The sequence below is a fragment of the Cataglyphis hispanica genome, chromosome 23 (genome assembly GCF_021464435.1).
Source record: "Cataglyphis hispanica isolate Lineage 1 chromosome 23, ULB_Chis1_1.0, whole genome shotgun sequence".
NCBI lineage: Eukaryota > Metazoa > Arthropoda > Insecta > Hymenoptera > Formicidae > Cataglyphis > Cataglyphis hispanica.
The window spans coordinates 3,826,347-3,842,177 of record NC_065976.1 but is presented as its reverse complement, the minus strand read 5'-3'; the positions used below and the strand labels follow the sequence as shown (position 1 = coordinate 3,842,177).

General features: G+C 35.4%; 3 protein-coding genes across 4 annotated transcripts; 1 reads left to right on the top strand and 2 right to left on the bottom strand.

Annotated features, from left to right (window-relative positions):
* Nucleotides 1–125: 125 nt before the first annotated feature.
* On the top strand, nt 126–11,478 carry LOC126857812 (delta-1-pyrroline-5-carboxylate synthase). The gene is made up of 6 exons (XM_050607573.1): nt 126–697; nt 4,260–4,608; nt 6,793–7,440; nt 8,043–8,860; nt 9,422–9,712; nt 9,948–11,478. Exons 1-6 carry the CDS (start codon nt 599–601, stop codon nt 10,113–10,115), a joined length of 2,373 nt encoding a protein of 790 aa, XP_050463530.1. The 5' UTR covers nt 126–598; the 3' UTR covers nt 10,116–11,478.
* LOC126857828 (U4/U6 small nuclear ribonucleoprotein Prp4) lies at nt 10,750–14,019 on the bottom strand. 2 transcript variants are annotated; one of them, XM_050607623.1, is made up of 5 exons: nt 13,971–14,019; nt 13,048–13,549; nt 12,561–12,938; nt 12,270–12,483; nt 10,750–12,188 (listed from the first exon to the last, which is right to left on the bottom strand). In XM_050607623.1, the coding sequence occupies exons 2-5, from the start codon at nt 13,379–13,381 to the stop codon at nt 11,735–11,737; spliced, it is 1,380 nt and encodes a 459-aa protein (XP_050463580.1). In that variant the 5' UTR covers nt 13,382–13,549; nt 13,971–14,019; the 3' UTR covers nt 10,750–11,734. The 2 variants fall into 2 exon arrangements, with proteins under 2 accessions (XP_050463580.1, XP_050463579.1); XM_050607622.1 differs by lacking the exon at nt 13,971–14,019 and having other exon boundaries at nt 13,048–13,957.
* A 486-nt stretch (nt 14,020–14,505) lies between these two features.
* On the bottom strand, nt 14,506–15,063 carry LOC126857884 (histone H2B). Its single transcript, XM_050607742.1, has one exon. The coding sequence runs from the start codon at nt 15,027–15,029 to the stop codon at nt 14,658–14,660; it is 372 nt and encodes a 123-aa protein (XP_050463699.1). The 5' UTR covers nt 15,030–15,063; the 3' UTR covers nt 14,506–14,657.
* Nucleotides 15,064–15,831: the final 768 nt, after the last annotated feature.

The window sequence follows — 15,831 nt, the reverse complement described above, 5'->3', positions numbered from 1 at the left end:
TCGCAACCGGGAAATGTCACGAAAACGATATAATGCAAGATCGAACGTATATGCAATGTCACTTGACTGCGTCAATGCTTGATCTCCGCGGAAGACATTCCTCCCTCTGGTCCTCTCCCGACTTGCTCCGCTTCATCGCTCCGTTTACCCGTCAGAGTCTCTAATCAAGCCGCGATAACGATGTCTTCCAAAGTGATTTTACGTAGAAAACAGCAGTAGTGTGTCGTTGACCATCGTTACGGCCGCTCTGTCTCGGTGACAAAGTACGAGATCAATCGCGAATCTCATCTCCGTGATTTATTTCTTTTGTTTTTATCACCCTCTCTATTTCGATTCAATCAGAAAAATCGCCAATTCAATCACACTACTCGACGTTGCAATCAACATTTTTCTCCCAATTGGTGGTGATTCATATCTGCCTTCCGCGATAAATAAGCATTCCTCCTCGTGTGTGACCTGATGTCTCTCGGGATAATCGAGAGTCGCAAGAAGTATTCGATGAGCGTCATCGAAGTGTGATATCGAACGCAAGCGACGAGGATCTTCCGGCAAGTAGCAAACGACCGATTAAGGTGTTCCTTGCAGAAGAGACCGCATCATGTACTCGATCTTGTTATTAGCGAGCACCGCCCGATACGGGCATTTATCACGGAGATTGTCTTCGTCGTTCGCCAAACTACGTTTGTCACAGCTAACAGTACGTAGAGAGTATTATACATATGTACGTGTGACTTTGCACTTGTATGCATTTTCGTATTTATTTATCGTCGAAGAGGGTACATTGATAACATTGTAGGCGAATGTGCGACCGGCCGTAAATCTGGAAAATTGTGATAACGTCATCTTACGTGAAATATACACGAAGATGTTAATTAACAAACTTTATATAGATTGATTACTATGTTTAAAGATTTTTTTTCTAGTAAACTACTTTTTTTATTAACATCACAAAGTACATAATTTAAATTACTAACGTTTTAAAAATTTTAAAAATTAAAAAGTTTTAATTAAAAAATATTAATATTTGTAGCTACAATAGCCAATAGTGTGAGCCACTTTAAAAAAACAGGCGCACGCATAGCAAACGAAAGCTCTGAAACAAATAAAAAAAAACTAATATTTTCAAATCTTAAAATATAAAACTTCAGTTGCACGTATGGAAAAAAAAAATTATTTCTTAAATGGCGTAACTCTTGAAAAAAAGAACTCAATATTGGTGAGAAATTGATTTCTGCTTTTTAACACTACAAAAAAAAACAAATTATTTAATCGAAAATTCTACAAGTGCAATTGAAGCTATTGTCTCATATTTTAAGAAAATTTTTGAGTATTTTTTTTTTGTTTGAGAGCTTTTGTTGCCTCGCATGCGCCCGTATTTTTAAGGCTCACAATATTAACTATTGTAGCTATAAATATTAATATTTTTTAACGAAAATTTTTACAAAAAGTAATTCAAACTATATACTTTGTGATGTTAATAACCTGATTTGAAAAAAAAAACACAATTATTTACCGGAAAAAAATTCTTAAATATAGCTCTTTTTTAGCCGCTACATTCCCTTTTTTGTCAATTATCACCCGATATATCCGTCATCTTTTTAAGATCATAAAATATACGACGCAATTTCGAGATAAGGAGAATATAATACAAATCGACGTGTAATTCCATTGTTATTGTACTAATGATACAAATGTGCAACAGACAATTATCTGTTAATGAAACTTCGTGGTATCTAATAGTTTGTGCATTCGCTATCGACAAACGCGTATGCAAGCTTCGAGCTATCTCGAAAGATAAATGATTCATATAATACATATGATTTATGTACAAATAGTTTATAAAAAATGCATTGTAATACAGGTATCGATACGTCATGCAAGTACATTACACAGACCGCTGATAATGCAATACGTGCACCGCGGCGATAACTATCAATATTGAGTAATTAAATATTGATCATATATATCAAAATTAGATATTCAAATTGGATAATATCCTATTGAATGATACGTTATAAAATATATATATTGTCAAAATTACAATTGTAAAAGATAGAAACAAAGAAAAACTGGAAAAACGCAAAATAAAAATATGTTTGATAAAAATATTCGTACCACATCCCGATCATAATTTTTCTACAACATATAATAATTATATTTCACGCAAAAGTAAATACCGGGGGTATCGATCACAAGGAAAGTTTTTCTGTTTAGAAAAAGTCTAAATAATGTGTGCAAAATCGATGATAATAATAATAAATTAGAGGCATAATATCTTTTTTCCGGTTGGAAATATAATGAAAAGATTGTTTTATAATTAATAGATATATATAGATTCTATATAAATATAATTAAATTTTTTAAAATAAGGATAATAATTATCTAATTTGTTTGATTGCCTATAGGCTTAATAATAAAATGCATAATTATTCCTTTCGGTTCATTATAGACACGCAATTGTTCCTTTGTATTGTTGCTGTGATGAGAATATTTTTCTGACTACAACTGTGTGATACGATTATGGAACTATGTGAAAACTTCTGCGAAAGTTTGTTTGTGTGCTCACCAATTTCCGTAAATGGAATATTGCGTATCGGCAAATGCACATGTGGAAAAATGCACTCTGCCAAGCTCTCTACAGCCGAGAACTGATAAATAAAAATAGAACACATTTCTTTCCCTCCCTCTCTCTCTCTCTCTCTCTCTCTCTCTCTCTCTCTCTCTTTTTCTCGGAGGAAAGATAAGAGGGTTACGATATGATTTACAATGCGCAATCAGTAATCGCACAACGGAAAACGATTGCGAAAGCCGAAGCTTGTGTCACGAGTAATCCGAAATTGTATTTGTTATAGAGAAATGACGTTTTGTCTGAACGCGAAAAATGCATAAACGATCTCGGTTGTCACCTTTCTCTTGTCCATATATACTATCAAATTAATTTCGCCTTATCAACTATATTCGAGTGGCAAGAAAATAAATGATACGAAACGCGACACAGCTAGATCATAAAGATCGATAGATATTTCTGATACGAACATTATCACTGGTTAATATACGATAAATTTATTAAAATAACTTAATAATGTGTAAAATTATTTTGTTGTGCACGCGCACGATCACACGATGTGAGAAAAAGATACTGAAATAAATTTCAATACAGAGTGATCCATTTAAATCGAGCATCTTGAATATCTCACTTGTTTTTGACGATACGAAAAAATGTTTAAGAAAAAATTGCATCATTCGAGAGAGCAATTATGATGATAGAAAAAAATGTCATTTCTTGATCTTCAAATCTTTTAAAAAATAATCTTGAAAAAATCTTTTTTTGTCACCATAATTGTTTCTTTGAATGATGCGACTTTTTTCTTAGATATTTTTTTGTATCATCAAAAACAAGTGAGATATTTAAGATGCTCGATTTAAGTGGACCACCCTGTATATATCTTAATTAATCCTATCGTAAAAACTTTTGGATAACGTATGATAAGTCTATCAAATATATCTGTTTCTTAAGGAGATACAACTACGATAAGCTTCAACATTCAATTCAACAAAGTTCTTGAATTAATTAAAATTTGGGTTCGTAATATCATAAAAGATATATATAAAGTGTCCAAAATAAAATTTATTTTAGATTGTATATATTGCATGTGAAAACATTTTACAGACAATTAATTAGTAGCATCCTGAAGTACAGAGATAAGACACGACGATAATTCTACGCTCAAATAGCAGGTGGAAAAAAAATAAAATCCTACACGTCATTTATCTTGCTTGATATAAAACGATTGGAAAAAGAAAGACCAGTTGGCTCACAAAGTAGCAATATAATTTTTAATATTCTCTCGCGAAGTAACTCAGAATTCTGTTAAAGATTTATGGTATATATAAATATATTGAAATAAACGATCCACTTGTATAAACATGAGAGAGAGAGAGAGAGAGCAGATTGCTTCGCTCCAATACAGATATTAAATTCTACTTGCGTCTACGTGTACCGTTATAAATTCATAACTTCTTGCAAAGATTCAGAAACTCTCCTTCAATATTGCCCAAATCCTTTTGCATGAATATTAAATTTAATAATTCAGTAATATATTTATTTAATAAACATTTGTCGGATATTTAATATGACAGATCTGTTGTGAAATGTGACAGATAATTCATTCGAAGCTTTACTTCATTTTCTTGTAATCATTTTTCTCATTTTTTTTTTTTTTGCGATTTTATCTCTGACCTGTAAACGATTTTTCAAGATGGTTAAAGATGCGTCGCAAAAGTACGTGCGAAGACAGCTGCAAACCTCGGAGAAGCCACGCAGCCAGCAGACCTTTACGGAGCGCTCCGAATTACAGTACGCCCGTCGACTAGTCATCAAGCTCGGCAGCGCTGTTATAACGCGGGAGGACGAGCACGGCCTGGCTCTCGGTCGTCTCGCATCTATCGTGGAGCAGGTAGCCGAGTGCCAGATCGACGGACGCGAGTGCATCATGGTGACCAGCGGTGCGGTTGCCTTTGGCAAGCAGAAGCTCACTCAGGAGCTTTTAATGTCTATGTCGATGAGAGAGACCCTCAGTCCTACGGATCACACACGGGAACACGCAGGTACATCTTCCCTATTTCTCTCTCTCTCTCTCATCCCTTTCTCGAGATTTTATTTACATTAATCGATATCTTCATTCCTCGCCAGTGGAACTTTATAAGATATAATTACTCTCTTGCATATAAACATATATAAATAATTATACATTAATTATATTATTATATTAAAGATATTTAATTTTTTGTTATATATATTGTGTATTTATCCAAATAGGATAGAATCCTCTATATAATTATTTTTCGTATTATAAAAAAATATGTTATATAAAATTTTGAAAGAAAATAAAAAATATATATATAATATAATATTTTATATAATATATTTTTTTATAATACGAAAAATAATTATATAGAGGATTCTATCCTATTTGGATAGATTGGTTCGGGACAATAATTTTCCCTTACGTCTATATTTTTTCAATTTCATCGGCAGTTTGATATGATGCTGAATCATAATCATATAAGAACACATTCCATCTATCTAGACGCTACAGATTCCCGTGCTCAAAGGCTATTGATCACAAGTCCCTAAATTCAACTTGACCTATTTCGTAAGTAATAAACCGTCCTTGGTTGCTTCCACAAGATACGTTCAGTGTTGAGCGCGATAATTAGCACGGTATATATTATATTCCTATGCCAGGTTTCACATACTCTTCTTCGTCTACATCAAAGGCAATATCAAGAATGCGATTCAATAGAGACGTACGCTTTAATTAATACCTTCATGCGCGACGGAAGGTAAGAGGCGAAGTTCGTATGTAAATACGAACCGAACGCAGCTGAACCGCGATTAACATAATTGAACCCGGAATATGATGATCTTGTAGCGAAGCGGTAATTTGCGTTAATACCCTTTGAAAGATTTCCGGTCGAATAACGTTTCTAATAGCGCTCTCGTAATTCTAATTAAGATCGGATATATGCCGCGGATCATGTATAAAGAAATTATGCGCCGTGAATTTTAAAAATATATAATAATTATCCATGCAATTTTCGCCGGAGGTATAAATCAATAGCACAGGATAAAATATACAGCACGCATATAACTTTAACTACGTATTACTGTCAGTATGGTTCGCCTGAAATAGAAACAGATCATTTTTTATATTTTATGACATGTAACGTTGTTATAAAATAGCTTTTTCAAACAGCATTAATGCGATGATAACAGCATAATAGTAGAGATTATTTGATATTACATACATATAATGCATTAGCTTTAATGCATGCTGACATCGAAAAAGATTTTTATTCGTTATTGATCTACTTGTAAAAATAAGAAATATTAATTGAAAAAAAAAAAAAATGAGAGATGTAATAAAATGTCATTGTAGATAAGATGCGATATAAAAAATTAATTATTTATATATGGAAAAACGAATACTTTTCGTGGCAATATTTAATATAAATCGATTTTGTGAAGATAATAGTATTTTTAATTTGAAATAAAATTTTCTCTTTATTGATATAATGCGAACAAAAATTCTTTTATTGATATTATAATCAGGATTATTTTTTACTAATGATTCATTAATTTAATATGGTAATAACACGTTCAAAGAAAAAAATAATAGCAAATCATTCTCCGACTTTACATTTTATTATTTTTTCAATCAGTTATTAAAGAATTAATTATAATTATTAAAGAAAAATGTGAAATATACAGTCTTGAGCGCAAGTAAAAAGCATACCGTCTAACCATTGAAGAGTCATTCTTTCTTTTGAATAAATTTAAAAAAGTCTGGATCCCAGGATGCAATCGATTGTTCGTAAATTTTTAACTCCGACGAAGCACCTAAATGGAAGATGTCAATGTTTCGACAGCAGCTCCGAATATCCGTCCAGGCAACCTGTCAAGTCGGCAATATTCGGTCTGTCTATATGGGTTGAGCCAACAGCTCTACCCGGCTACGAATTCCTGCGGGATTCTATTTGTCCGAGAAATCACGTCGAGTATAGATCTTCCTATCAAAGCGTGCGTCAGTAAACAATTCTCTTCAATCTACCTTATTCAGTTATCTGTCGTTTACTATTCTCTTGACGTAGCGTCAAGTCTCCCCAAAAGCAATCTTTAAATATATTCCAAAAACGATCCTCGTCGCGCCGCAAGTCACGACTCCCTGTTTTCCCCTCGAGACATCTTCTCCTCCGAAGTAAAGCGTCTTACTCGATTCTGTATTGAAGGAACCATGCTGGAACCCAGAGCGGCCGCTGCGGTGGGCCAGTCGGGTCTCATGTCCCTCTACGACGCGATGTTCGCGCAATACGGAGTCAAGATCGCCCAGGTGCTGGTGACCAAGCCCGACTTTTACAACGAGGAGACCCGTAAGAACCTCTTCAGCACCTTGAGCGAGCTGATCAGCCTGAACATCGTGCCGATCATCAATACGAACGACGCGGTGTCGCAGCCGCCGCATATCGATGACGAAGTCGCCGGCGGTAGTGGTAGACGAGGTATATCCCTCAAGGACAACGATTCCCTGGCGGCGATGTTGGCGGCCGAGATTCAGGCGGACCTGCTGGTTCTCATGACCGACGTCGATGGGATCTACAACCTGCCGCCTTGGCAGGACGGCGCGAAGATGCTGCACACCTTCAGCTCCGATCATAGAAGTACCATCAAGTTCGGGGAGAAGTCGAAGGTGGGCACCGGCGGCATGAGCTCCAAGGTCAACGCCGCTCTCTGGGCGATGGATCGCGGCGTCGCGGTTGTCATCTGCAAGGGCACCCAAGAAAAAGCCATTAAGAGTATCATAACCGGCAGAAAAATCGGAACGTTTTTCACGCAGACCGCCGTCTCGACCACTCCCATCGAGGTGATCGCTGAAAATGGTAACTTTTAAATGTTAAAATTTCCTTGATGGAGAGGAATTTCGAGAGGATTTTATAATACATACAATATGTATAATACATACAGACAGACAATTTCCGTAATAAGTTTTCTCGGTGTTGCGTAGTTCGTTGCCTGATTATAATCTCTCCGCTTTGTGTAATTAATGTTTATTAGTTTTACTAGTTTAAGTTTTACTTTATAATGATTTATCTCTAAAATGCGCGGTAAGCTATCGAAATGCTGGCTGCATTAGCGCACATATAACTCCGGAATAAATGTAACCACTAGCCGAATGCTTTGCATATATTGCTAATCCTCTTTCGGCATTAAAAGTTTTATTTATTCGCTATATGTTTATTCATACTGTACCAGAATATTATTATGACACGCACCACATTTGAGATTTTATAAAACAAAATCGTCATCAGAAACGCGCATGGCAGATAAAAAAAAAAAAATATTTGAATATCACGATCGCGGATTCTAAAAGAAAGACTAATCTACTTCGAAATCCCACTCGCATATTAAGTCACGATTTATTGTCTATCATTGATAGCGGCTGGACAATTTCGCATTCATAAACTCGCGAATAAAATTGCAGCTCGCCTCGGCAGTAGAGTATTGCAGGCGTTACGCCCGGAGGAACGTGCCGAATGTATCAAAACTCTAGCGGACTTGTTGGAGTCGAGACAATCCGACATCCTCGCGGCGAACGCGCTGGATCTGGAAGCCGCGAGCAAGAAGAACCTCGCCAAGGCGCTGCTCTCGCGTCTGTCCCTGACGTCGGCGAAACTCAAGTCCCTGAGTTCCGGTCTGCACCAGATCGCGGAAGATTCGCTCAACAACGTGGGTCGTGTGCTACGTAGAACGAAACTGGCCGAGGGCCTGGAATTGCAGCAGATAACGGTGCCCATCGGCGTGCTGCTGGTGATCTTCGAGTCCAGACCGGACAGTCTGCCCCAGGTGGCCGCTTTGGCCATGTCCAGCGCCAACGGACTCCTTCTGAAAGGTGGCAAGGAGGCCGCTCATAGCAACAGGTACCTGATGAAGCTGGTGAAGGAAGCGCTCGAAAAATTCGACGCCTCCAACGCTATTTCGCTCGTGTCTACGAGGGAGGACGTGGGTGATCTTCTCTCGATGGAGAAGCACATTGATCTCATCATACCTCGCGGTAGCTCGGATCTCGTCCGCACGATCCAGGAGCAATCCAAGCACATACCCGTGCTGGGACACGCCGAGGGTGTCTGTCATGTTTATGTTGACAAGGACGCGGATCTGGCGAAGGCTTTGAAGATCATCAGGGACTCCAAGTGCGATTATCCGGCCGCGTGCAATGCGATGGAGACCTTGCTGATACACGAGAGTCTCATGAGCGGCAACTTCTTTAATGACGTATGCAACATGCTACACAAAGAAGAAGTGAGTTAGTTTTATATCCTGCAATGATATATAAAAAAGAAAAAAAATCTAATATTATTTATTTCGGAACGATTAATTTCTAACTTTTAGCTCTTAGTTTTTTTGAAAAGAATCTTTTTTTTGATTAAATCAAAAGGATCTGCCGGTAGTAACTCCGCAATTTAAAGGAGATTAAGAATTAAGGGCAATGTTTTTTACTTTCTCCCTGTTTCGTGCCGCGCTGCTGCAACTTCGCGTTTGTAGATAAAAGTTTTGTCGCAAGACTTTCGCTGGGATATCGTAAAAAGTCAAAAGTTTCTACTCAAGTTACGCCGAGAAGTATTTATATATTGGCTTCTTCGGCACGAAGCAGAAAAGAGATTCTTTTCCTCTCGTAAAAAAAAAAAAAAAAAATTACGCGTCTTATGAATTTTCATGACACATATATTAATGCATTTTATTAATTTACATTAATTCTAATCTAATATTTTTTCACAAATTATTTGCTCTTTCAATCAATACTCTTTTCTTGTCATGACGATCAAAACTTTACGTCACGTTACATACAAGTACACCTTTCAGGTGAAAATCAATTCTGGCCCAAAGATAAGAGAGCTATTGACTTTCGGTCCACCTGCCGCCAAAAGCATGCGAACCGAGTATGGCTCACTCGAATGCACCATAGAGGTGGTCTCCGACATCGATGACGCTATCAACCACATTCATAAATACGGCAGCAATCATACCGATGTCATTGTGACCGAGGACCCTAACACAGCCACGCACTTCCAGAGGGAGGTGGACAGTGCGTGTGTGTTCCACAATGCCAGCACTAGGTTTGCGGACGGCTACAGATTCGGTCTTGGAGCAGAGGTGAGATATTTTCTAATTGAGAAAATTTTAATTAAAAATTAAAAAATTTTATTAATAATAAATACAGTTTTAATTCGCATTTATCGCCAAGTTTATCATGAAATCGTGCTCTTTTTATAATGTGAACCGTACAATTTCTCTAATATATGTTCTTACAAAATATATCTTGCGCTCATGTATATGAGTTGCAAATTATAAATGACATAATTTTTCACCTTTTCATATTTCTTTAAAGGTCGGTATTTCGACGACACGTATCCATGCACGCGGTCCGGTTGGGGTGGACGGATTATTGACGACGAAGTGGATTTTGAAAGGGGATGGACACGTGGTGGCGGATTTTGCTGAAGGAGGCAGTGGAACCTACCTTCATCAACCTTTACCTCTTACCGAATCAGCGTGACTCGATCGCTTTTTTGTTATCTCGAGATCGCTTTGTTATCTCGAGATTGTTAGATGATACAAAAAATAATTTTTTTAACATTTTCTGGCCGTCACTGGCCATATCAAATTATGAAGTGAGACATCATACAAATTTTCTATTGCGAAAAAATGTCAAAATAAATTAGTTTCTTTTTTCTAATATGCCGTTTAGATAGATATATTGTTAAAGATTAACAAATATCTATAAAATAAAAACTGTCTATTATTTTTCTAAAGGCACACATAAATTAAGATATCAAGTGTGTATTTGTTAATATGTAGAATAACAAAAAATCTTGGGTATATCTTACCAATATTATCGAATGTTACAATGATAATATAAAAAAACTAATTTATTTTTTGAAATGTATTTATATATAAAAAATGTTTATAGTGCAAGACAAAAAATTGCATTTAATTTCTCGCTTCTGTCATAATTTATAATCTGATTATACTACAGGATTATATCACAGGACATTCTTTTTGGGAAAAGTACGATATACATATATCAAATGTTGAAAAATATAATACATATAAATCAGAATACCACATAATGGACTATAGCTATATTTAAATCAAAAATAAAAATTATAACTTTTTTCCGATTACTGCCGATACATAATGTATCAGTAATCAAAATTGAAATTTTAATTGTGTCGGTATCGCTTATTGACAAGAAAAATATAACACAATAAGAATATGTAGTTATATCATTTAAAATATAAATGTAATTACTAGTCTCTTTTAAGATAATAAATCTTAGACTCCTTTCCTTCCTGATATTAATAAATTGACATTTAATAAATTATTATAATTATTTTAATTTCTTTAAAAAATATGTTATATTTTATTTTTATAGATAAACATATTCTGTGAAATATCAAAACTTGAATGCAATTTGAAAATAAAGAAAAAGTGAATTACATTTCTCAAAGAGAAATTTTGTCGGTATAACAGCGTAAAATCTACAATGAAAGTTTTAAAGGATGCTGTTTCAGAATTTCATTGAAAGTTTGTTAATAACATAAGAGTAGCGCGCGAAGTCTTCCTCTTTTGATACTCTCGTCTTGAAATGTACTCTACAAACCTCGGCATGAGAGTTCGGATTCTGTAGTTAACATGTTCGTGACTCTGTCGAGGACGGTATAAACATCGACAGTGCTCCTATTGAACGGGCAGCTGCCCCAGTTATAAATAACGTCAAAAGTTTATACGCGATTATAAGACCTATTTCACGGCAGACATATTTTTGAAATGCGCAGTACAAGCGTCAAGAATATTTCCAATTGTAATTTCAAGTATGTTGCATATTTACAAGTGAAAATAAAGTTTTCCCAACATAAGCAATATATTATTACTTTTCTAAAAAAATTAATTTTTATTAAAACTATTGTATACAAAATTGTATGATTACACAATGAATGAGTGCAAAGTGAATTCCACAAAATTGCTATAATTAAATGCTCAATAAATAAAATGATTTTGTTTTATATAAGTATATTATATTATACTTCGTTACATTATATTAATAAGAAACGCCAAAATAGATTTTTATAAACTACTTGACACAATCTTAGGAGGAGAATTCTCTCAGTCGATTTATTCTGGAGCCCATAATCTAAAAGTTCTATCGTACGAAGTGGTCGCGATATACTTATGATCGGGAGACACATCGACGGACATGACTTTTCCATCATGACCTGGTAACACCTTGAGCGGTTGCCACGTTTTATTGGACCAGATTTTGGCTGTGTTGTCGTAAGATGCGGTAACTAAATATTGTCCTTCTATTCTCTGGTATTTCACATCGGACAATAAGTTGGTATGCGCCGGTATAGTGTATATGCAGGTCCTCTTTCGCAAGTCCCATATCTTGCAAGTGTTATCCTCACTCGCCGTCGCTATATGAAAACCATTCGGCGAGAAATCGACACCATAGATGGATGTTAGATGACCCTCCATAAACATTATGCATCTACCGGTACGCAAATCCCATACCCTACCGAAAGAATCGTGACTGCCTGTAGCGCAAACGCTTCCGTCGCACTGAAAACTAAATAAAAATATATAATAAAGATCGATTTGATATACAAGAAAAATCAATTAAGTCAATCATATATAAGAGAAAATATACCTAATACAATGTACAGCTCTAGAGTGACCTTCTTGATGAAGTACCTCTGCTTGCTGCTCTAAATCCCACAATCGCCAAGATGCGTCGTAGCAACACGTGCCAAGAAATCGTCCGGACGGATGAAACGCTATCCTGGAAACTCTATGAGGCTCGTGTCCTTCTACTTCCGCCAGTGGTTCTTTGCCATTTCCTCCGCTCCACAGTTTCACAGTACCTAATTGTAATATTTATATCAATAAAACGTCTCTCTTATCTGATAATCTTTTATGTAATTTATTACAATATACATACCATCTGCTGCGCAAGATGCCAGCATGCAAGTCTGTCCTGCATTATCACCTATCACATCTTCGGTTATCGTAGCTTTTGGATGAAAAACAATACAGCCAACATTACAAGTATGTCCTTTTAAAGTGCGCAACAGAGTACAGTCAGGTACAGACCATAATTTGCACAAGCCAGACCATGATGCAGTAGCAAGAATCTTTGAATTAGGGCTAAACTGGCAAAAAGAAATCGGCCTCGTGTCCGCGAATTGAGAGCGATAACCGCTCAATGCTTGCAACTTCTTCAAAAGTTCTTGTCTCTTCGCTGTACGAGTCGCAGTTGGTAATTCTAAATCTTTTCTCGCCTCGTTCAATCGCGCCTTTGCTCTGGGCAATGAATATGCTGTAAATATATAAATATATAAGTTGTATAATGTTTATAAAATCTATAAATAATAATATAGCACAGTTTATACATTTTAATTTTTTTAGAGAAAATTAAAACAACTCACATGCTATCCACGATCGTGCAATTCGCAAAGATTCTGGGCCCTCATGATACCAAGTTGTCTCCGTATCCTTTTCAACTGTATGAAGTGGCTTCTCCTCTTCTTCGTGCTTCTTTTTTATAGCGTCCTCTCCTACACTGGCTAACAATTCTCTTAATCTTGTTCTTCTATCCGCAGGACCTTCGCCAAAGAGACAAATTGGTTCACCCAATTGTCTCAAGTGTTTCTTCACCTCGGAATCATCCGTAGAAACATTAATCTGTCTGGCCTTTTTCCTACGTTCAAATTCTTCCAGCAATGCCTGACGATCTTTGGACATTTCATCCTCCAGTTCCATATACTCGTTTGAAATGTGCACATTGCCAGCCAAGTTGGAAGCACTGATGATATCATTCGCATTTGTAATATCTTTCTCCTCGTCTGTGGTTTCGATAGCAACTTGCAAAGCTGCAAGCCGTGCACGTTCCGCCTCTTCCAGGGAGCCATAATGAACGGTCTTCTGTTTCTTTACATAAACCAGATCCTCGTCGTCGGACATTTTTTTAAGGTTAAGAATAGCCTACGATCTTTCCGTTATATTCAGAATCCGTTTTATTAATATGGATTATTATTAAACAGTTAAATTAAAATTTTAATTTTTTTTTACAAGCGATGGAACATCACGAGAAACAAAGAAGTTGACTGAATATATCGTAACGAGAGAAATATTCTTACACAAATAAAAAGCACTCTGTCCTTGCACAAATAAAAACATAACCTCTATGAAGCATGTATCTTATTATACACTCCGACAACTTTTTATATATGTATGATCGAAATTTTATCACTTAAAGCTATAATTATATTTGCAATATTTATATTATATGCTTTTAATATAAAAATGTTTACGTAAGTTTTTTGAAAAATATACACATGGCACACATTACCGTTAATTCTGCTTATCCCCAAGTATCGATCGATTTCGAAGGCACATTTAATTATGAACCGGAAATTACCTGAGAGATCGCCTTGTAAGCGAATATATTTAACAAATAAAATAGAAAACATTGACAGAGAATGTAATATTAAAATTATTTTATAAACGTATTGAAAAATTATAAATGGACTAAAAACCTTTCTACTTTTTTTTACTATAAATATAATATACGTTGTTTCAAATTTAGGATATGAAAAACTGATATTAAAATTTTTTAATTATGTCCAATATGTGTTAAAATTTATACAAAATTTACTTATATAAATATATTAAAGCTTTCCATTTTATTTATCACATATTCATATTATTCATACTTGCATTTCTTTCGTAATGATTATTAAAAAAATACTAATGATACTCTATTCTTTTATACAACTTGTATACTAATATTTTCAGAATTAATTTTATCATTTAAAAAAAAAAATAGTAAATAAGATTCTCAAAAGCATCGAAAGGGCAGAAAAAAATAAAATATTAGAAAGCAATTTTAATCGATTTTGCATTAATATGTTATCAAAAAATGAAATTCTTCTTTTACAGATATTTTGTTAGCAAATCAAAGGGCAATTTTCACGATACGACAACTTCCAATGTTATATTATTGTTGGCCCTGAAAAGGGCCGTTTACGCAATACGTTCACTTTGAACTGGTGTACTTGGTGACCGCCTTTGTTCCTTCGCTAACAGCGTGCTTAGCCAACTCGCCGGGCAGAAGGAGCCTTACAGCAGTTTGAATCTCACGAGATGTAATCGTGGAACGTTTGTTGTAATGAGCCAATCGCGACGCTTCGGCCGCGATGCGCTCGAAGACATCGTTAACAAAGCTGTTCATGATGCTCATAGCCTTGCTGGAGATCCCAGTGTCGGGATGAACCTGCTTCAACACCTTATAGATGTAGATAGCATAGCTCTCCTTCCTCTTCCTCTTCTTCTTTTTATCGGTTTTGCTGATGTTCTTCTGCGCCTTCCCGGCCTTCTTCACGGCCTTACCGCTAGCTTTCGGTGGCATAGTCGATCCTTCGTACGCCTGTATCGAAGCGAGCTCAGAGACGGAATGATTTTCACGATCCCCTACACGCGCGCTTATATAGCGACAAGCGGCAGTTGGAGCGCACCAATCACCTGCGAGCACGCTGACTCCTGCTCAGCTGCAGTGCCATTGGTCGACACTCGAGCTGTCAAATGATGCACGTTGTATCGCTGTAAAATTCTTTTCCCATCCAGTAGAATTATGGAGAATATTATTTTAATTACAGTTTTATATTAATGCATTATAGTAAGATAAAATTATATCTCATTATATATATATATATATATAATAAATATCAAACAGTGACTGTTAAATTTTTTGAAGATTCTATGAGAGAGAGAGTACTAGTATCGTTATTTTATATGCAATTAATGCAATGTTAGTTAATATAATGTAATTAAATTTATGCCAATTTCCTGTTTATTACAATTTATCACGCAAGAAGAGTTTAGGGAAAATCAGACTTATGAATAAACATAGCGATAATCCGGTATACATAATACACTATATCACGCTAACTTATAATTAGACAAGTGAAATTTTCCATACTCTATTTTTTTCTTCATACTTTGCAATGCTTATCGAAAATAAATATAGATATGTATATTTTTTATACTTATAGTTAGTGAATACTCATCTTTTTACTCTTTCTTTCTTTTCCTCTAAACAAATAAAAAGCTTTAGCAATTTCTTTATTAATAAGAATGTAAATTATATTTTTATATATATCGTTGACAATTGTTTCATATTGATTGACTCAAATATTATCATAAAAAATAAT